The sequence below is a fragment of the Oncorhynchus gorbuscha genome, linkage group LG19, assembly GCF_021184085.1.
Source record: "Oncorhynchus gorbuscha isolate QuinsamMale2020 ecotype Even-year linkage group LG19, OgorEven_v1.0, whole genome shotgun sequence".
Taxonomy (NCBI): Eukaryota; Metazoa; Chordata; class Actinopteri; order Salmoniformes; family Salmonidae; genus Oncorhynchus; species Oncorhynchus gorbuscha.
In genome coordinates this window covers 41831540-41854772 of record NC_060191.1, presented here as the reverse complement: position 1 = coordinate 41854772, position 23233 = coordinate 41831540, and the positions used below count along the sequence as shown (strand labels likewise).

At 47.7% G+C, this 23233-nt stretch overlaps 1 protein-coding gene across 7 annotated transcripts in view; it reads left to right on the top strand.

The window, feature by feature from the left end:
• The window catches only part of LOC124005271 (alpha-actinin-4), a 48337-nt gene extending 32285 nt beyond the window's left edge, over positions 1–16052 (top strand). The window contains exons 5-23 of one of the 7 annotated variants that reach the window (XM_046314374.1): positions 683–770; positions 1564–1642; positions 1724–1805; positions 4716–4801; positions 5773–5865; positions 7970–8200; positions 8538–8685; positions 9042–9192; positions 9338–9446; positions 9660–9800; positions 10190–10372; positions 10600–10734; positions 11000–11179; positions 11624–11770; positions 11979–12017; positions 12870–12950; positions 13340–13405; positions 13728–13886; positions 14044–16052. In XM_046314374.1, coding sequence (XP_046170330.1) covers positions 683–770; positions 1564–1642; positions 1724–1805; positions 4716–4801; positions 5773–5865; positions 7970–8200; positions 8538–8685; positions 9042–9192; positions 9338–9446; positions 9660–9800; positions 10190–10372; positions 10600–10734; positions 11000–11179; positions 11624–11770; positions 11979–12017; positions 12870–12950; positions 13340–13405; positions 13728–13886; positions 14044–14202 — 2357 coding nt within the window. In that variant the 3' untranslated portion in view covers positions 14203–16052. Of the gene's footprint in view, positions 1–682; positions 771–1563; positions 1643–1723; positions 1806–3129; positions 3216–4715; positions 4802–5772; positions 5866–7969; positions 8201–8537; positions 8686–9041; positions 9193–9337; positions 9447–9659; positions 9801–10189; positions 10373–10599; positions 10735–10999; positions 11180–11623; positions 11771–11978; positions 12018–12869; positions 12951–13339; positions 13406–13727; positions 13887–14043 lie in introns of all 7 variants that reach the window. The other 6 variants (XM_046314373.1, XM_046314376.1, XM_046314375.1 and 3 more) reach the window with 6 other exon arrangements.
• Positions 16053–23233: the final 7181 nt, after the last annotated feature.

Sequence of the window (23233 nt, the reverse complement as noted above, 5' to 3'; positions counted from 1 at the left end):
TTATGCCACTAACCGAGCAGGCATTTTCCTCTTCTTTCACACACACACACACTCTTACTCAAAACAGCTGTTGCTGAGGAGATTCCACAGGTTAATGCAACTGGGTCTCTCAGATACAATACACACTCACACACACTAAAAACAACTCACCTGCTCTGTTCTGCTGAGACCACAGGAGGTTGAGTGCGCCTTGCCAAGTGAATACAAGTCTGGCCTACATGCCTGCTCTGTTCTCACTGGCACTTGACTAAGACAAAAAATGGCAGGAGAGATCGTTCACCCTGGCTTCCCCAGCTCCGCAGCACTCCTCTGTGACCGGGAGAGAAATTCAACACGTTAGCCATCTAGAATGTACACTCCAACTCAGTGGAAACTAGGTCTAGGCTGCATCTGACTCTGAAATGGCACCCTATTCCTATAGGGCTCCTGGTAGTGCACTATATAGGGAATAGGGTGCCATTTGGACATACCAGAGACCCCTCAAATTCACATTTGGACTTTGAAGCCAGTTCCTCTGCCTGTTTTCATTGTTCCCCTCTAATCAGGACCTGATTTAGACCTGGGACACCAGGTGGGTGCAATGAATTATCAGAGAGAACAGATCCAGCAGTACTCTGGACCTCCCGGTTAGGACTTGAATATCCCTGCCATAGACTTGTCGAACTCCTTCTCCTCTTTCCAGAGACCTCTGCCAAGGAGGGCCTGCTCCTGTGGTGCCAAAGGAAGACTGCGCCCTACAAAAACGTCAACGTGCAGAACTTCCACATCAGGTAGCCTACGTGTACACACACACACACACATGCACACGCACACGCACATGCACACGCACACGCACATGCACAACCTTGTCAGCAGCTAGACGTCATGCCTGACAACAGAACTTGAGACCGGAACAGGTTATAGTATTTCTCCACAGACATTTTTTGACCTCTGAAAAATTCCACAGTAGTAAAACCTGTTCAAACATTGCATCACTCACACACTCCAGGAAACTCTACCAGCTCTTTTAGAAAGACTGCCCCCTGCTGGTGAAAAGTAGGATAGACGTTAGATGTGCAGCATAGAACTGTCCCTTTTTTTTGCATTTTATTATTATGAAAAAAATGTGCCACCCCCTCTTTTTCTCCCCAATTTCGTTCTATCCAATTACCATCTTGGCTCATCGCTGCAACTCCCCAAAGGGCTCGGGGGAGGCGAAGGTTGAGTCATGCATCCTCCGAAACATGACCCACCAAACCACGCTCCTTAACACCCGCACGCTTAACTCGGAAGCCAGCCACACCAATGTGTCGGAGGAAACACCGTCAAACTGTCTACCGAAGTCAGCCTGCAGGTGCCCGGCCCTCTTCCAGGAGTCGCTAGAGCGCAATGAGCCATGTAAAGCCCCACCTGGTCAACCCCCCTCCCCTAACCTGAACGACGCTGTGCACCGCCCTATGGGACTCCTTTTCACAACACAGCCTGGGATCGAACCTTAGTCTGTAGTGATGAGATGCAGTGCCGTCGACTCTCTGCTCTCTCTGATCTCTCTCTCTCTCGTCTCTCTTGCTCTCATATTGACAGCTGGAAGGATGGCCTTGCCTTCAACGCTCTGATCCACAGACACAGGCCAGAGCTCATTGACTACGACAAGCTAAGGAAGGTGAGTGGATCAGCACACACCTCGCTTTGATTGCATGACATGTCCGTGGCTTGTTTTCTCACCCTCTGATTGGTTGCTCAGGATGACCCCTTGACCAACCTGAACAATGCCTTTGAGGTGGCTGAGAAGTACCTGGACATCCCCAAGATGATGGATGCTGAAGGTATGCACAGGGCACAGTTACTCCTGTGTGTGTGTGATTGTATAGTGTTTCTGCATATTCATACTGTATTCATTCATCTGACTACTCTTCCATCCCAAGACTCCATGACTCCAGTGTGCAGGTGGATGTGTTGTGACATCACGGCTGCTGTGGTCACCCTTACACACAGACCGTTAGCCTCAGCCCCCCTCCTCCCTCTCCCTCCCTTCATCCTTCTCACTGTTTTTTTTCTGTGGATTGTCCCTCCCCTATTTCCCTTGTCTGTGTGATCACAATTCTATCCTCCAGTTTGTATAACTGTCCCTGTCTGTGTGTATAACTGTCCCTGTCTGTGTGTATAACTGTCCCTGTCTGTGTGTATAACTGTCCCTGTCTGTGTGTATAACTGTCCCTGTCTGTGTGTCTCCCTCTGTGTAGAACTGTCCCTGTCTGTGTGTATAACTGTCTCTGCCTGTGTGTATAACTGTCTCTGCCTGTGTGTCTCCCTCTGTGTATAACTGTCCCTGTCTGTGTGTCTCCCTCTGTGTATAACTGTCCCTGTCTGTGTGTCTTCCTCTGTGTAGAACTGTCCCTGTCTGTGTGTATAACTGTCTCTGCCTGTGTGTCTTCCTCTGTGTATAACTGTCTCTGCCTGTGTGTCTCCCTCTGTGTATAACTGTCTCTGCCTGTGTGTCTCCCTCTGTGTATATCTGTCCCTGCCTGTGTGTCTCCCTCTGTGTATAACTATCCCTGTCTGTGTGTCTCCATCTGTGTACAACTCTCTGCCTGTGTGTCTCCCTCTGTGTAGAACTGTCCCTGCCTGTGTGTCTCCCTCTGTGTAGAACTGTCCCTGCCTGTGTGTCTCCCTCTGTGTATAACTGTCCCTGCCTGTGTGTATAACTGTCCCTGCCTGTGTGTATAACTGTCTCTGCCTGTGTGTCTCCCTCTGTGTATAACTGTCTCTGCCTGTGTGTCTCCCTCTGTGTATAACTGTCCCTGTCTGTGTGTCTCCCTCTGTGTATAACTGTCCCTGCCTGTGTGTCTCCCTCTGTGTATAACTGTCCCTGCCTGTGTGTCTCCCTCTGTGTATAACTGTCCCTGCCTGTGTGTCTCCCTCTGTGTATAACTGTCCCTGCCTGTGTGTATAACTGTCCCTGCCTGTGTGTCTCCCTCTGTGTATAACTGTCCCTGTCTGTGTGTATCCCTCTGTGTATAACTGTCCCTGTCTGTGTGTATAACTGTCCCTGCCTGTGTGTCTCCCTCTGTGTATAACTGTCCCTGCCTGTGTGTATAACTGTCCCTGCCTGTGTGTCTCCCTCTGTGTATAACTGTGGTTTCCCTACAGACATTGTGAACACTGCCCGTCCAGATGAGAAAGCCATAATGACTTATGTGTCCAGTTTCTACCATGCCTTCTCTGGAGCCCAGAAGGTACCCCTTACCCCCCCCCACCTGGTCCTGTCCACATCTACCCCACCCTCTTCTCTCCTTTCCAGCATGGCTTTCTCCTGCAGCATTGGTGTCGGCCTCACGGGGAGCTGGTTTTGGACTCTTCCTCACACTACACACACTAAGTCTTAGTCTCTTAATGTCTTGCTGGTAATAACAGGGCCCTCTTGCTCTTGTGTAGTGGCCTGTCTATGTATAGTGATTCACTTGGAGTGGATCAGGCCCTGGGGGCCCTTCGTAGTTAAATGGATCATATACAATCAGGCCTGGGTCAGTTTGTGTCTGAGCAGAGGGTAGGCTAGATCAGGCCTGGGTCAGTTTGTGTCTGAGCAGAGGGTAGGCTAGATCAGGCCTGGGTCAGTTTGTGTCTGAGCAGAGGGTAGGCTAGATCAGGCCTGGGTCAGTTTGTGTCTGAGCAGAGGGTAGGCTAGATCAGGCCTGGGTCAGTTTGTGTCTGAGCAGAGGGTAGGCTAGATCAGGCCTGGGTCAGTTTGTGTCTGAGCAGAGGGTAGGCTAGATCAGGCCTGGGTCAGTTTGTGTCTGAGCAGAGGGTAGGCTAGATCAGAGGGACTCTTGAGAACTCTTCCTAGATGTTTTGTGTGTTTTTGATTTCACCCTCCACCACAACGCCTCTGGCTCTCTCTCTCTCTGTCTGCTGGATTCATCCTCTTATTCCTCTCCTCTCACTTTCCTCTCCTCCTTTCACTCTTCTCTTTTCCCCGCTCTTCCTCTCCCTGTGGACTGAGAACAGGAAGCCTGCTGACGGGCATGTTTTTTAATGTCGCTGTAATTAGATTTTTATTCATTAAGAAGTTGTTTATGTGCTCCAGTCTCAGGAGAGGTGTTGCCTTGACTACAGAACACTACAGTAAGCTGCTAGTGGGCCCGTGCTGGTTAACATGCAATCCTTTGGGCAATCATTGGTTCATTTTGGAAAACAATCATTAATCCAGAAACAGCATGGACGTTGGTTACACTGTGTACCCTTCTCTTCAGTTTTAGGACCAGGGGGACCTTTTCTGTTATTACCAGCTTGACAGTTTAAATATTATAATCCAAACGGTGTGTGTACCAACCTCCGCACTGTGGCCCCGGCAGACCCCTCCTGACTCCCGAGGTGGTCTCTCTCTCTCTCCATCTCTGTTACGCTTTTTCTCTCTTTCATTTTAACCCCACAGTGACAACCCCCCCCCCCCCCTCCATACACACAGTGCATCATTGGAGGCCCCAGAGTAGGGGGCAGCAGCAATGGAGTCCGGCGTCTACTCCATTCACTACACCCCACCCCACCCCTCATCTCACCCCCCCACCTCACTGTGTGGCGGGACCTTCTGGCTTTGGGTAGCTTGGCTTCACCACTTCTCTCTCTCTCTCTCTCTCTCTCTCTCTCTCTCTCTCTCTCTCTCTCTCTCTCTCTCTCTCTCTCTCTCTCTCTCTCTCTCTCTCCCTCCCTCCGCTCACTGCCTGGCCATGGTTGTGTAGACATCGTGGGCACGCTGAGGCCTGACGAGAAGGCCATCATGACCTATGTCTCCTGCTTCTATCACGCCTTCTCTGGCGCCCAGAAGGTGAGCACCGCCACTACGCAACCTTTAACCCCTGACCTCTGTGACACCAGCCAGGGTCACTGGCAATGTCACACTGGCCAAGGATGCTCACTGACGCTTTGGGCTCACACTACACTTCTACGAAACAACAAGAAACGCTCCTCCTTCCTCTGTAACTTCCCTGTTTCAACTCTTCCCCCGTAGATCGATCATTAGCAGTGTTTCCCATAGCTACAGTTGAGGCGTTACTCTAACAAACCAGTTAAGTGACTGAAAGGAGCTTCAACTGATCTGTGGGAAGTGCTGTTAATGACGGTTCAGATGGTAACACTACAACGGTTTCAATGTGCATAGTGTTTTTCTGTGGTTTTACTCCGTAGTGTGTTAGACGTTCCAAGGCATAATACAGTTTCTTACTGTTTCTTTATTTCAGTGGTTTAACTTTAAGTCCCTAAACACGCCAGCTGATGTGGACAAAAGCGGTACAGGACCAGACTGAATGCTCCCATTGTATAGGAGAAGCATGTAGCTTTCTGAGGCACAGAGTGTGAAGTTGGCACACACAGTACATGGAACTAACCATTGATAGCTGTAGCATGCTGCGTTAGCACATACCCTTACTACTTTACAGCCATCCAATGGATTTACTTATGTGCACGGCGTTTAAATAAAGTGTAAGTCACGGCTAGTGTGTGGTTTTTGTGTGTTCACTCAGTTTACGGAGTTGTTCATAGCGAAAGTGAGATCTTCCACTCCGTCTAGTTAAAATTCAAACTCCAGTTGCATAAGGCCAGCACACGGCACATAGTACCTTCAGTTTGAGCTTGCACTGCATTTGTCTTTGACTGGTAGACAGCTGATCTGAATTGTACATTTGACCCCACTATGGTAAAAGCCACACACATTTGTGCACATGCTCCTTGACGTTGGCAACCTAATCCATAACAAGCAACCTGTGTATTTGCACTGCTGACGATTCTCATCTGTGATAGGCTGAGACTGCAGCCAATAGGATCTGCAAGGTGCTGGCTGTCAACCAGGAGAATGAGCACCTGATGGAGGACTACGAGAAGCTGGCCAGTGATGTGAGTAGTACACCACTCTGTCTGTACCTCCCTCCTCACCACATGTCTACTGCCTGTCTGTACCTCCCTCCCTCCTCACCACATGTCTACTGTCTGTCTGTACCTCCCTCCCTCCTCACCACATGTCTACTGTCTGTCTGTACCTCCCTCCCTCCTCACCACATGTCTACTGTCTGTCTGTACCTCCCTCCCTCCTCACCACATGTCTACTGTCTGTCTGTACCTCCCTCCCTCCTCACCACATGTCTACTGTCTGTCTGTACCTCCCTCCCTCCTCACCACATGTCTACTGTCTGTCTGTACCTCCCTCCCTCCTCACCACATGTCTACTGTCTGTCTGTACCTCCCTCCCTCCTCACCACATGTCTACTGTCTGTCTGTACCTCCCTCCCTCCTCACCACATGTCTACTGTCTGTCTGTACCTCCCTCCCTCCTCACCACATGTCTACTGTCTGTCTGTACCTCCCTCCCTCCCTCCCTCCTCACCACATGTCTACTGTCTGTCTGTACCTCACTCCCTCCCTCCCTCCTCAACACACGTCTGTACCTCACTCCCTCCCTCCCTCCTCAACACACGTCTGTACCTCACTCCTTCCCTCCCTCCTCAACACACGTCTGTACCTCACTCCTCAACACACGTCTGTACCTCACTCCTCAACACACGTCTGTACCTCACTCCTCAACACACGTCTGTACCTCACTCCTCAACACACGTCTGTACCTCACTCCTCAACACACGTCTGTACCTCACTCCTCAACACACGTCTGTACCTCACTCCTCAACACACGTCTGTACCTCACTCCTCAACACACGTCTGTACCTCACTCCTCAACACACGTCTGTACCTCACTCCTCAACACACGTCTGTACCTCACTCCTCAACACCTCACTCCTCAACACACGTCTGTACCTCACTCCTCAACACACGTCTGTACCTCACTCCTCAACACACGTCTGTACCTCACTCCTCAACACACGTCTGTACCTCACTCCTCAACACACGTCTGTACCTCACTCCTCAACACACGTCTGTACCTCACTCCTCAACACACGTCTGTACCTCACTCCTCAACACACGTCTGTACCTCACTCCTCAACACACGTCTGTACCTCACTCCTCAACACACGTCTGTACCTCACTCCTCAACACACGTCTGTACCTCACTCCTCAACACACGTCTGTACCTCACTCCTCAACACACGTCTGTACCTCACTCCTCAACACACGTCTGTACCTCACTCCTCAACACACGTCTGTACCTCACTCCTCAACACACGTCTGTACCTCACTCCTCAACACACGTCTGTACCTCACTCCTCAACACACGTCTGTACCTCACTCCTCAACACACGTCTGTACCTCACTCCTCAACACACGTCTGTACCTCACTCCTCAACACACGTCTGTACCTCACTCCTCAACACACGTCTGTACCTCACTCCTCAACACACGTCTGTACCTCACTCCTCAACACACGTCTGTACCTCACTCCTCAACACACGTCTGTACCTCACTCCTCAACACACGTCTGTACCTCACTCCTCAACACACGTCTGTACCTCACTCCTCAACACACGTCTGTACCTCACTCCTCAACACACGTCTGTACCTCACTCCTCAACACACGTCTGTACCTCACTCCTCAACACACGTCTGTACCTCACTCCTCAACACACGTCTGTACCTCACTCCTCAACACACGTCTGTACCTCACTCCTCAACACACGTCTGTACCTCACTCCTCAACACACGTCTGTACCTCACTCCTCAACACACGTCTGTACCTCACTCCTCAACACACGTCTGTACCTCACTCCTCAACACACGTCTGTACCTCACTCCTCAACACACGTCTGCTGTCTGTCCATGTTACCTCAGCTCCTCAACACACGTCTGCTGTCTGTCCATGTTTCCTAGCTCCTCTAGTAACTTCCATAGGTGTTATTTCCTCTCACCACCTCCAAATAGGAAAATTCTCCACTAAACTTCCCTTAAACCTTATGCAGTTTTATTCATATCTCCCATAAAAACATCTGCCCTCCTTTCTCTCACACTTATCTCTGTTATTAGTATCACTCCATCCCCCTCTACTCTGCCCTAGCTGTTGGAGTGGATCCGCCGGACCATCCCGTGGCTGGAGAACCGGGCTCCAGAGAAGACCATGGCCGAGATGCAGCAGAAGCTAGAGGACTTCCGGGGCTACCGTCGCGTCCACAAGCCCCCCAAGGTGCAGGAGAAGTGTCAGCTGGAGATCAACTTCAACACCCTGCAGACCAAGCTGAGGCTGAGCAACAGGCCCGCCTTCATGCCTTCCGAGGGACGCATGGTGTCGGTGAGTGGGACTGGCGGACAGACGCATGGAGACTGTTTAAACATGTAGATGTACCAAGTTGTATCAATGATGCCATCCATATCTATTGGACAATTCACATGTCCATCCTAGAACTCCTCTGTGTTGTTATCATTATTCTTTACATAATTATAATAGTTAATGCTATTGTCCCACAATGGGAAATTGGCTTGCGACAGTTTAAAAAGACATGACAACGTGACTTCTAACACCAAATACATCTATAAACAAATTGCACTAGAGAGAGTAATGCTGTTATACAGTGTAGTGTTCTTTCTAGTGTATGGTGGATCAGTGTCCTCTCTCTCTCTGGCTGCAGGATATCAACGGGTCGTGGCACAACCTGGAGGGGGCGGAGAAGGGCTACGAGGAGTGGATGCTCAACGAGATCCGTCGCCTGGAGAGACTGGACCACCTGGCTGAGAAGTTCCGTCAGAAAGCCACCATCCACGAGTCCTGGACCGATGGTATTGAGACACTAGTTACTGTACAGACAACACTGCCCCCTTTCCCTCACTCTACCTTAGGGTCACAAAATTCCAGTGGCTTTCCCAGATTTTCCAGAACTCTATTCTGGAGGATTCTGGATTTCCTGCTTGTTCCCTGCTGATTCTGGGTTTCCTGCTTGTTCCCTGCTGATTCTGGGAATCTTCCAACTGGGATTTCTGGAGAACTTTAGAATTTGTGGAAAATTACAGGAACTTTGCAACCGTACTGTACCTAGACACTTGTTGATTCCCCATGTTGATAATATATTGAAGAAGTAAGGGTTTTGAGTGAGTTGGTTTGGATATCTGTCTTTAACCCCCCCTTCCTTCCCCAGGTAAGGAGGCCATGCTGACCCAGAAGGACTATGAGACAGCCAGCCTGTCGGAGGTCAAGGCTCTGCTGAGGAAACATGAGGCGTTTGAGTCTGACCTGGCCGCCCACCAAGACCGCGTGGAGCAGATCGCTGCCATCGCACAGGAACTCAAGTAAGAGAGCTGGAGGGATTTGAGGGGGGGGGGGGGGATGAATGGTAAAATAATCCAGGAGAATACAAGGATGGAGATTGTGGTCAGGTTGATTAGGACTCGTGTAAAGATAATAATTCCACGTATGTGTTCCCCTGTGCCTCAGTGAGCTGGACTACTACGACTCCCCTAGTGTGAACGCCCGCTGTCAGAAGATCTGTGAGCAGTGGGACGCTCTGGGGTCTCTCACCCAGAGCCGCAGGGAGTCTCTGGAGGTACGCCCCCGACCAGCCACCTTTCACACACTCCCATCTACGCATACATGACACACTTCTACGGTCATGACAAGGACACGTTTAAACTTCAAAAATGTGTAGACACACAGACTTTCTACCAGGGTTCCCTTACCCCACTTCTGTCTCATGTTCAATCCCTGTCAGATTGTAGTGTTCCCAGCAGGTACCTGACCCCAGTCTCTCCCCCCACAGAGGACAGAGAAGCAGCTGGAGTCCATTGACGAGCTGTACCTGGAGTACGCCAAGAGGGCGGCACCCTTCAACAACTGGATGGAGGGGGCCATGGAGGACCTGCAGGACATGTTCATCGTTCACAACATCGAAGAGATCCAGGTAAAAGACATGGGGACACAGTCACCAACCGTTTACTGCTTTACGTCCCCAGAGGGTTTCCACTACCACAATGTATCATCATACTGGGTAACGAACGTTTGGAATGACTGGAAATCGACCGGTACAATAGCAATGCTACCATACCTGTGGACTTCCAGTCATTGCGCTAACGCTACTTAGCTTTGGCTTGTGAAAATACTGGTAACGTCCTTCACGCTGCACGTATGGTATCCACGGGTTCATCTGACTGATATGGGTACGTACTGTGATACCACGCAGGTCTCTCTCTTCATCTGTCCATTCCCCCTGTCCACCTCATTTCCCATCCTTCTTTTTTTCTATCTCCCTCATTTTTTTCTCTCTCTCCCTTCCCCACCTCTCTCTTACAGGGCCTAATCACAGCCCATGAGCAGTTCAAGTCTACCCTCCCAGAGGCCAACAAGGAGCGGGAGGCCATCCAGGCCATTCAGGCGGAGGTGCAGAAGATTGCCCAGTACAACGGCATCAAGCTGAGCGGGGGCAACCCCTACACCACCATCACACCCAAGAGTATTGACGACAAGTGGCACAAGGTGTGTGTGTTCAATGTGTACCTGTGGCTGTATGTTCATATACTCTGCGACGTGCGCTTTTGCCAGTTTTAATTGAATCCAAATCATCCTATTTATTTTTACCTTGTGGTTGTTAATAACCTACCTAAAACAGGCTCCTGAGTGAGCCTCAGCCTTGTGGCGTTGCTGCTGCTATGGGAATGTGTTAGCTGTGCTGACTGGCGCCCCCATCTGGTGTGTGTTTGTAGGTGGAACAGCTGGTGCCCCAGCGTGACCGGGCCCTGCAGGAGGAGCTGGCCAAGCAGCAGTCTAACGACCACCTGCGCCGCAAGTTTGCCACCCAGGCCAACATCGTCGGGCCCTGGATACAGACCAAAATGGAGGTACAGCAAAGGCACAGACCCATACTACATAAGATTAACCCAGCCCTCTTACAGTCATTAGCTCTATTGACTCTGTGCCTCCTGGGTCATGTTCATAATGGCAGTCAACAGAAAATGTTTTGTAACTTAAAACTAAATTGAGCATCCAGGTTGACCCTTCCTGTTTTCTTCCGTTTTGGTGCCTAGTGAATACACACCGGCCCTGGCCTTTTGGTGATCTAATCTGTGTGTGTGTGTGTGTGTGTGTGTGTGTGTGTGTGTATAGGAGATTGGGCGGATATCCATTGAGATGAATGGAACTCTGGAGGACCAGCTGGTGAACCTGAGAGAGTATGAGCAGAGCATCATAGAGTACAAGCCCAACATCGACCAGCTGGAGGGAGACCATCAGCTCATCCAGGAGGCCCTAATCTTTGACAACAAATACACCGCCTACACCATGGAGGTAGCTACACACAACACTGACTTTTCTCTGCAGCCCAAATGGTCCCCTATTCCCTTTATAGTGCACTACTTTTGACCAGGGCTGGTAATAAAAGTAGTGCACTATGTAGGGAGTAGGGGCCATTTGGGCTGCTACTCTGCTCTGTCTGTTGGTTATTTTCTATCTGATATAGGTCATTTTTTTTTCACCTTTATTTTCTGATTTTCATATTTTATTTTTTTAGTGACCTGTTTATTTTACTAGGTGGGTCAGTTGAGAACAAATTCTTATTTACAATGACAGCCTAGAGGTTTTTTCTTTCCTCCCTCTATTAGATCTATGTTTGTCCGTTCGTCTCTGTTCTACATGTTACACTTGTTACCATCTCTCGTCCTTACTCAGTACGGTTTCTTCTGGTTAACCTTCAACATATATTCTCTCTCTCCATCTTTCCCTGCATCTCAGCACCTGCGGGTGGGCTGGGAGCAGCTCCTCACCACCATCGCCCGCACCATCAACGAGATCGAGAACCAGATCCTGACCCGCGACGCCAAGGGCATCAGCCAGGAGCAGCTGCATGAGTACCGCACTTCCTTCAACCACTTTGACAAGGTCAGGGGTCAACATGCAAGAGGGCGCAGGAGGGCTTCTTTTTGTGTATAATAACAGTTTTATTTTTTATTTTATGTCTGCGAGAAGGCTATGATTGCCACCAGCTTTTGCAGTTGTGTCTTACTGGAAGAGGGATTTACTCATAACTCCTGTATGTGCAGATTCTTAAGTCTTATGCCTAGTACTTAAGTCCACCCTCTTATTTCAGAAGGGAAACTCCGGTGGGAGTAAGGCATGGACTAGACTTGTGAGGATGAACCTGTTTGTTGACATTCACAGGTGGAACTAGTATTGTTTCACCATGGGTTTGAGAGGGCTGGCGCTGTGTAGGGTGGAGCTGAGTTCACCTGGGGGGGTCACCTCACCCATCCCACAACACCATACCTCATCACTTCACCTCAGTCTTTATGTATGCCGTGTTTGGCACAGCATCAAGACACAGGCTGCGTCCCAAATGAGTCCATATTCCCTATATAGCGCAGTGCTTTGACCAGGGCCCATATGGCTGTTACTCTGAGGTCCAGACTACTGCTGGTTTTCTGTTCTACCTGAGAGTTAATCCACACACCTGGTGTCCCAGGTCTGAATCAGTCCCTGATTAGAGGGGAACAGTGTCATTTCTTTTATAAAGCAGTGGAACTGCCTTCAGAGTTGAATATCAGGGTTCTAGGGAATAGTGCCATTTGGAACACAGCTGTCCTGTCACTAGCACTATGGTGATCTTCCAGGACTTGTCATTTACATAAAGGTGTGTGTGTGTACAGACAGACAGACGGTTAAACAGTGCTTGTGTATCGCGGATGTGTTCCTAAGCACTTACAGAACATTACCTTCGCTCTCCTTTGGGAGACACTGGCCCCTCATGATCACTGGTGTGCCTGTCATCGTGTCTTAGGATCACGGATGTCTTTCCCCATAAGCTGTTGTCATTGTGTAACATCTAACATCCGTTTGTCTGTGTCTGTCTGTCCATCACCCTCATCTTGCATGCCATGATCCCATCACCTGACCACTCCCACCTGGCATCCTTCTGTGCTTGGTCCAACCTGGTGTCCATCATTGCGGTGTGTGCTGTAATTGGCTGGTGGTGACCTCACAGGACCACAGCGGGGCCCTGATGGCTGAGGAGTTCAAGGCGTGCCTGATCAGCCTGGGCTACGATGTGGAGAACAACAAAGCGGTAAGGAGCACATACAAGCTGGGTTGGGAGCGGAGCAGAGAGTTACCCGTCTAAACTGCTCTCTTCCTGGCTCTTTCCTTGCCTGTGCTGTGATTCACCCTCATTTCACCCACTGGCCTCTGCCTCGGCTCCGACACTGCTGTTTTTTTTTTTTTACCTTGATTTGACTCGTCTCTCTTATAATGTTTGTTTTTTCTTTTCTTTTTTCACTCCCCTCACATTACTCCCCTCCGCACCTCCCCTCCTGTGTTCCTCCTCTTCCCATGCTTCGATCTGCTCATGTCTTCCTCTTCACTTAATTTTCTGTCCTCTTCAAATTCACACTCCCTCTATTGCTCTTCTTTTCCTTCCATATCTCTTCCTCTCCATCTCTCGGCCCCTGGGAACAGAAGCGCACAGGGCAGATGGACATGGACAATTACCGCGCTCTGCTCGTTGCGACTGGAAACAGCTTGGTACTGCCTGCCGCTTCTCTCTCTCTCTCTCTCTCTCTCCTCTCAGTCTTTTTCTCCCTCCATCTTGAGTTTAGAGTAAGACCCTTACTGTTGTAGCTACTATGACATGGTAAGTTTAATGTGTAGTAACTGTCTCAACACAATCCCTCTTAACAACCCTGCCCCTAAGCAGATATTAACACAATCTTTATCGTCAACTCAAATGGACAAGTTGTATGTTTAATTATTGGTAATATTGCTCAGAGGTTGGTCATTGACCAATGATGCCCTCGATTTACTATTTTTGTCTGGGTTAAACTGTTCTTCCTGTGGTGGTTTCCAGGGCGATGCCGAGTTTGCCCGCATCATGGGCATAGTGGACCCCAATAACAGCGGAGCTGTCACCTTCCAGGCCTTCATAGACTTCATGTCCCGGGAGACCACGGACACTGACACAGCCGACCAGGTCATCGCCTCCTTCAAGATCCTGGCTGCAGACAAGGTGGGGTTGGAATGGTATTGGGCTTTGTGTGTGTGTGTGTGTGAGAGAGAGATGCAGCTACCTGAGACAGCTGAAGTAGACAAACAATTATTACACAACTATCACTCCGTTATTCACCGTCCCTCCCGCTCTTCCCATCTCCCTCTCTCTCTGTCAGAACTTCATCACGGCTGAGGAGCTGAGGCGTGAGCTGCCTCCAGACCAGGCAGAGTACTGCATCGCCCGCATGGCGCCTTACTCGGGCCCCGACGCGAAGCCCGGAGCTCTCGACTACATGTCCTTCTCTACCGCCCTCTACGGGGAGAGTGACCTCTAGGAGCACACCACAGGGGGGAGGGATGGGGAAGGGATGAGGTTTGGGTTGGAAGGGGGGTACATAGAGGCTTGCCAGGCCCAATGCAGAGCAGATGCACTCCACCCCTCTAGATATAGCCTGCAGTCACTGAGAGCAGTAGGAGGAGAGAAGAGGGGAGTGAGTCTGCAGCCAATGGATTGATTGGCTCTGTAGAAGAGGGAGGGGCTGCAGTTGGAGAGTCCTGGGAAGTGATTGGTGGACAGCTCTACTGCTCTCTCTCATTTCTGGTCCCGCAGTGCCCCTGAGTGCAGGTTTTCACCTCAAACTCGTTGGCTGCAACTTTGTTCACAGAACTAGAATCAAATGCACATCATGTTATGGGGTGAAAACAAGCAACCACAGGTGCGCTTCTGGGTCAGAATGGAATGAGGACACTGCTCTGTAGTGCAAGTCCCATCTTCACCCTACCCTCTGCCTTGGGGACGGAGTACAAGATATTCTGATTCTTATACAACATTTTTTTGTTTGTTTATTTTATCTTGCTGGGAGGGGGGGGGGGGTTGCGTATTAGAACACAGAGATATATAAAGGGGAGGGGGGGTAGGGGGTTGAACAGAGAATAATGACATGTACCCGTACCACATTTTGCTGGATAATTGGAACTTGGATTTCTAACCTCAACTCTTTCCTTTTCCTGTTTGTTTGTTTGTTTCTTTTCTCCAGCAAATGTGAGTAATTGGGTTCAGTGCTGTACATACTTATTTTTTCAGTACGCAACACAGTCAGAATACTCATCGCAGGCTTGTAGGGCAAAACAAGTGGCATTTTTAAAAGGAAAAACAACACATGGCAGTTTGACACATTGAGTACCGTAGATGGGTTTGACACATTGAGTACCGTAGATGGGTTTGACACATTGAGTACCGTAGATGGGTTTGACACATTGAGTACCGTAAATGGGTTTGAGTTACTGTGAGTCTCCATTTGGGTCAAGTTTTATTTTTGTTATTTCTTTTCAACGGTCAAATATGGAATCCTGTCGGATTGAAGATATGGTGACAATTTAGTTGGAGGAGGAATATGTGAGGCCTTTATAGCTTCTATGTAAACATCACATGACACTTGACACAAACATGTTGGCATTTAAGATGCTCTTGTTCACCCAATCTATTCATTTATTATAGTTTCAACTGAAGAACAATATGAAAGAATATCAGGTCATGTAAAGCTTACATGGACAAAGTGAAGGCCCACCGCTATCCTCAGTTGAATTGTTTCTGTAGGGACACCACTTTAGAGTTCCCCGAGGGAGTTGGAAACTATGGGAGTACTAAAAATGTGCCTGTTCGTGGCTACAGCCCTGTCTCTCACTCTTTCATCCCTCCATCTCCTTGTCTGTCTTCTCTCTGCAGCAGGACAGGCAGGGACCCAGTGTAAAGGAGGGCAAAGGGAGGGGGCCAGAGTCTTAATCAACATTCCATTATGTCTTAAATAAAAAGGAAATGACTGACTACCAATCTATGCAATCGTCTATCCAATATCACAGATTTCAGAGAGATGGCAGGAATTGATTTGAAGAAATTGACTAAATTAAGTGCAAGATGTTTTGTTTTATTTCTTTAATATTTGTAAATGAGAGGGGTTGAGGAGCTTAGGGGGAAGCGAGTAAGAGGGACTGGAGGAAAATAAGAATTGGGCCAAAAGTTTGTACTTTCACATGCCTGGTTGGAAAGCATCGAACTTTGGAATTGTGATTTCTTCATTTTTGTGCTCTTTAATATCAAACCTTATCTGCTGTACTGGAAACTGCAAAACGGCCTTCTGTCTAAAAGTGAATTTCACAAGCACACATAAAGTTTCCTTATAAAATACTATGACTTGGTTGTCTTTTTTCCCCTTCTCTATTTTCTCTCTTCTAAATATTTCTACATATCCATCCTTCATAATACATGTTATTGTTAGTAATATATGATTCTGGACAGTTAATGGGTCTAATCATCTATGGGCTGCTTAGTCTTCATGGTTATGTCCACGTGAGGGAGACGTAGCCTAGTAGTAGACAGACCACCAGGAGTAGACCGTTCTGAGCGAATAGGCCTATTAACGTTTATAAAACACTAGTAGATGTCAGTAAAAAGACGTTTGCTATAACTACTTTTCATACACTAGTCCACTGTGAACAAGTTGGCCTAAAGAATGGTTTGTTCCTGTTGTGCAGCAATTACGCACATGTTATTGTCGAACAGAAGGAGGCTGGCTACTTGGGGATAAAGCCAATGTAGGAATCTGACAGGGGAGATCTAGATGCTCATATTGTCTGCACTCAAATCCAGGAGGATCGAGAACCACATTTTTACAATTATAACTATTCCTGATTATTCATCACTTGCCACCGGTTTTGCGGAAAAGTGTAATAATTTGGGAGCAACCCGTTTTGTCGTGCTACATGTGAAGAGATCTTCCGCTTACCAACTAAATGGCCTGCTGAAAGTGAAAGTAAAGAATATAAATAGCTGTCCTTTAACCTTTTCGCGTTAACGGCTCTGCCAAAGGCTGGCTTGCCTGGCGACTTGCGCACCGCGCTTTGCCACAAAGACCGAAGCCGGTGCAACAACGAGCGGAGCCACGCGCCTAGGCTGTGGCAATGGGACGTAGGCTTGTGCTCACTTTCACCTGTCGCGTGCTGCTCATCTTGTTGCGTTTATAGTTTTGCGCTCACGTTTTATATTACATTGTGCTCGAGCTGAGTGAAGTAGACTGTAATAGACAGAAAGCAGTGGTTGCCATCTTAAGCAGTGCTGAAAGAAACCCTTTTCAGGTTGGCTACATCCACGAATTAAGGGCATATACCTGTTTTCTTGAGTCATAGTCATAGTGACGATTTAATATTGTCTCCAAAATGGTTATGGTCAGTACTAGAGTATGACAAACTGATCCAAGATAAGTGAGTAGGGACCATATTTACCTCCAAGCCATGGAGTGGAATCTGAAGAAGTCTATAAAGCCAATGTTCCCTAAAGAGGAGGCAGTGTATGGAGTACACAGACCCTGGCCAACTAGCCCTGACCACAGGCTAGAATTTTGCCTCGAGGCAAATATTTAAGCTGTTATTTTCACAATCCTTGACTTTTGCAACTGGCCTACTCACAATACCCCATAATGTCAAAGTGGAATTATGTTTTTAGACATGTTTACAATGTAATAAAAAATGAAAAGCTGAAATGTCTCCTCGAAGTATTCAACCCTTTTATGGCCTAAATAAGTTCAGGAGTAAACATTTGCTTATCAAGTCACTTAAGTTGCATGGACACACTCTGCAATAATGGATTTTTGAATGACTACCTCATCTCTGTACCTCACATACACAATTATCTGGGTTTATCAGGGTTTTCACCAGAGATTAATGGCTGTGATAGAACTGAGGACAGATGAACAACATTGTAGTTACTCCACAATACTAGCTTAAATGACAGAGTGAAAAGAATGAAGCCTGTATAGAAAATATATCAAAACATCTATCCTGTTTGCAATAAGCCACTAAAGTAAAACTGCAAAAAAGGTGGCAAAGAAATTATCTTAATGTCCTGAATACAACATGTAATGTTTGGGGCACATCTAACATATCACTGAATACCACACTTCATATTTGGCAGCATCATGTTATGGGTATGCTTGTCATGGGCAAGAACTAGGGAGTTTTTAGGATAAATGGAAATGGAATAGCGTTAAGCACATTGAAGTAAGTTTTCCTCTAGGATTTTCAGTCTCTTTTCCAACAGACAGTTGGAGACAAATTCACCTTTCAGCAGGACAATAACACAAGGCCAAATATACACTGGAGTTGCTTACCAAGACTACATTGAATGTTCCTGAGTGGCCTAGTTACAGTTTTGACTTATATCGTCTAGAAAATCTATGGCAAGACATGAAAATGGCTGTATAGCAATGATAACAACTAACTTGACAAAGCTTGAATCATTTAAAAAAGAGTAATGTGCAAATATTGTACAACCCAGGTGTGCAAAGCCCTTATAGACTTATCCAGATAGACTCACAGCTGTAATCACCGCAGAAGGTGATTCTGACATGTATTGACTCAGGGGTGTGAATTCTTGTGTAAATGAGTTATTCCTGTATTTCATTTTCAATACATGTGCAATAATGTCTAAAAACATGTTTGCACTTTGTCATTATCTGGTATTGTCTGTAGATGGATGAGGGGGAAAATCAATTGAATCCATTTTGAATTCAGGCTGTAACACAACAATAGGGTCACGGGGTATGAATACTTTCCGAAGGCACTGTATGTGTTTGAGTGTGTCAATACAGTACATGTGTTTGTAGGTTTCACTCTGTTTGGTTACCATGCCAATTTTGAAGTGTGAGCGAAGGTGTACTTGTACACGACTTGGCTGTGAAAGTGCACCTGTTTAGCATGTCGGCGTGTGTGTGTGTGTGTGTGTGCAGTGTTGTTTTTATTCTACAGGCTCATGACAGATTGCACACACAGCCTGTTTGTCTGTTCAGCCATCCTGCCATAGAGATGAATGGAGAAGAACTCCTCACAAGTGACTGACTGATTCACTGCTCTCTCTACTTTTACTCCACATATGACAGAGATGACGAAAAAACACGTGCAAGTCTTTCAGCAGCGTTGCACAGTCTTAGCCAAAACATCCTATTTCATCACCCTACGGTGACCCTCTTCAGATATATCTGGATTTTCATATGCACTTATAAAATTGGGTCAATCTCACACCCGGTTGCCTAAAACCGTGCCCCCTTGTTCGTCCACGCTGCACTGCTCAACACCAAAACACGGACACTAATTGTAGCCGGGAACACATTGTACACATTGTAACACTGCACCTGAACAGAGAAGACCACTCAAGGCTACCAGCTATACTTTGCACTGGGACACCCCTCCTCTCTGCCTGCCTGCCTGCCTGCTAGTCTATTCAGTGGTACTGAACACAGTGAATTCCTAGTTAGAAAGTTATCTTCCCTGTCCCCCAGCCACAATGAGGACACTACCTCTATCTCAGAGACCTCCAACATGCACACACATATTCAATGTATATGCTTTTCTCCCCAAGGAATCAATGGATTAAATAATGCCCTAGCAGCACAGGCAGTCCTTTTAGCACTAGAGCACCAGTGAAATGCACACCATGGCAGAGTGTGAGGGAGAGCAGGAGACAAAGAGGTATTGAAGATAGAGCCTGGAGGAATCCTGGGGCTTGGGGAGGGGTGGGGGGAAGAGGCCATTGTCCGGGTCCAGGTCTGAGTGGGATTGGGAGAGGGAAGGTCAACAACAAGAGAGGGACCCGTGTGTGAGCGCATGTATGATACCTAGCTCTTAGTGAGATGTCTGGCACTGGGCAGCATGTGTTAGCAATTTAGCAGAAGCCTGTGGGCTGTGTTCCAAGTACCCCTCTCTCTCTCTCTCTCTCTGCTCTCGTCTCTCCTCCCACCTCACCGGAATGTTGATGTAAAAAAAGACACATGGTGTGTCAATAGAAGTTTATCAAATGAAGTCGAGGCCTCGGGCATTCCGCTAACGATTAGGGACACCACTATGCCTATGAATTAGGCTGGAAAAAGCTGCAATGCACCCGATACTATAGCAAGGATACAGGGAAAGCCCGCGGACAGCAATCCTGTTCTGCAACAAGAGACTTGCTCTCATGATGGCAATAAGTGTCCTTCTTTAGGATGGTGTGTGTCATGTATTCAAGTAGTGACTTAAAGACAGATAAGAGAATTTAGAGGTCATGCATGTGTGTTTTATGGTCCAGTATTAGCACAATATTCAGATGACACAGAGCAGAAATGTTCCAGCATCTTCCCTCTGCATGCAGGCCGGTGAATACAGTACAGCTGCAGATTGAGCCCACAGTTGACAGGCAGGGCGGTGAGGCGGGCCTGAATGGTCTGGAACTGTCCCCTCAGTTTGGCCTGTTTATTTACAGAGCAGTTAGCTAGCGAAACCAGCGTGAAACACTGTTCCTGTGCCAGACGAGCAGCAGACTGAGCATTAACAAGCCAAAGCACCAACAAATCCCTCTCTGACCATGTCTATCCACACCCATACACACTACAAACATGTATTTATCCGTGTTCTGATTGGTCACACAACCTCAGTGCGAGTCCTACCCTGCTCTTTTTCCATCTATCTCTCTGATACAGTACGCTGGGGGTCAAAGTGTGTCATATCAGAGTACAGGTCAGCAGGTAGTAATTGCATTGTGCTGCCTGTGTTGCTGCTCGTCTCCAGCCGTTTCTCGTCACAGAAAACGTTGCCCCGGGGCTATGCGCTGGACTGCCACAGGGGGCGCCACCGGACTGAATGTGGCAGCAATGGACGCCTTTACAAATCACTGTATGCCTTCCAGAGAGCCCAGTACATCACCACTCAGCTACAGATGGCCCCACGAGCACACTGTGCAGGTAAGTACCCTTTAGTGAGCGTAATCTGGTGTACATTCTATGAAAGTAAGTCATAGATGCCTCCATCTACACACACATATTCATACTATACACATCGATACATGCCATTTATCATTCATCATATGTACCAGGGATTGGCAACTTTGATGGGGGTGGGGACCCCCCCCCAAAAAAATCTGAACGTATTATAAGGTACTGCAGTTGCGCGTGGGTCTGCGTCTCTCCCCCTCCCACATTGCAAGTTAATTGTGTGCAGTTTAAAGCAAATTTGTTTAAAATCTACTCATTTTGACATGGGGCAGAGAGGAAAATTAGTCGTTTTACAGCTAATTTGCTGCAATTCTCCACATTTTGTCATAGGGTGGAGAGAAATGTTTGCAGTTTTTAATATAGTATCTGAGTGAGACTGACTAACAAAATCAATGGGTGCCCACCGGCTGGTAATTTGACCATGATAAAAAGTTTAGACAGCTGGCCGCTTAACTAATTTAGCAATCTGAAAAAAAAGTGCTGACATTGACTGACTACCAGTCATTGGAGGCTGCAGAGGGGAGGACTGCTCATAACAATGGCTGAAATGGAGTGTAATGGCTTTAAGAAGGTGAATAGAATGCTATCAAACACGTGAAAAGCCCCCCAAAAACATGTTTGATACCATTCCATCTACTCCATTCCAGCCGTTATTATGAGCCGTCCTCCCCTCAGCAGCCTCTACTGCTATCACTGACTGACATAACAAGAGAAAAACGGTTGATGCACAACCATATTTTGAAATTGCACCTTGTGTATTCTATTATATTCTATATTTTTGGTTGTTGTGGAAATAGATCAGAGGGCCGCCAGTTGATCATCCCTGATATATACAGTACACACAATCTATACACACTTCCGCTTGAATGATAAATTATGCCAACGGAAGTAGTCGAGGTAATTGCTGGACCTCCCACATTTTATGCTCGCTTCGAGGCAAGAAATACTGAAGAAAGCACGAGAGCACCAGCTGTCCCGGACGACTGTGTAAACACGCTCTCCGTAGCCGGTGTGAGCAAGACCTTTAAACAGGTCAACACTCACAAAGCCGTGGGGCCAGACGGATTACCAGGACGTGTACTCAAAGCATGCGTGGACCAACTGGCAAGTGTCTTCACTGACATTTTCAACCTCTCCCTGGCCAAATCTGTATTACCTACATATTTCAAACAGACCACCATAGTCCCTGTGCCCAAGAAGCGAAGGTAACCTGCCTAAATGATTACCGCCCCATAGCACTCACGTCGGTAACCATGAAGTGCTTTGAAAGGCTGGTCATGGCTCACATCAACAGCATCCTCCCAGACACCCTAGACCCACTCCAATTCACATACCTCCCCAACAGATCCACAGATGACGCAATCTCAATCACACTCCACACTGCCCTTTCACACCTGGACAAAAGGAACACCTATGTGAGAATGCTGTTCATTGACTACAACTCAGCATTCAACACCATGGCGCCCACAAAGCTCACCACTAAGCTAAGGACCCTGGGACTAAACACCTCCCTCTGCAACTGGATCCTGGACTTCCTGATGGGCTGCCCCCAGGTGGTAAGGGTAGGCAACAACACATCTGCCACGCTGATCCTCAACATTGGGGCCTCTCAGGGGTGCATGCTTAGTCCCCTCCTGTACTCTCTGTTCACCCACAACACCATCATTAAGTTTGCTGATGACACGACAGTGGTAGGCCTGATCACCAACAATGATGAGATGGCCTATAAGGAGGAGGTCAGAGACCTGGCAGTGTGGTGCCTGGACAACAACCTCTCAATGTGAGCAAGACAAAGGAGCTAATCATGGACTACAGGAAAAGGAGGGCCGAACAGGCCCCCATTAACATTGATGGGACTGAAGTGGAGCAGGTCTAGAGTTTCAAGTTCCTTGGTGTCCACATCACCAACAAATCATGGTCCAAACACACCAAGACCGTTGTGAAGAGGGCACAACAACACCTTTTCCCCCCAGGAGCCTGAAAAGATTTGGCATGGGTCCCCAGATCAAAAAGTTTTACAGCTGCACCACTTGCATCACTGCCTGGTATGGCAACTGCTCGGCATCTGACCGTAAGGCACTACAGAGGGTAGTGTGAAAGGCCCAATACATCACTGGGGCCAAGCATCCTGACATCCAGGACCTCAATACTAGGCAGTGTCAGAAGAAGGCCCAAAAAATGGTCAAAGACTCCAGTCACCCAAGTCATAGATACCGCATGGCAAGCGGTACCGGAGCGCCAAGTCTAGGACCAAAAGGCTCCTTAACAGCTTCTACCTCCAAGCCATAAGACAGCTGAACAATTAATCCACCCGGACTATTTACATTGACTTATTTTCTATGCATAGTCACTTTACAAGTTACCTCGACTAACCTGTATCCCCACACATTGACCCGGTATCAGTACTCCCTGTATAAAGCCTTGTTATTGTTATGTAAATGTAGTGTATTACTTGTTTTTTACTTTAGTTTATTTAGTAAATATTTTATTAACTCTATTTCTTGACCTGCATTGTAAGCAAGCATTTCACAGTAAAGTCTACACCTGTTGGATTCGGCGCATGTGACCAATA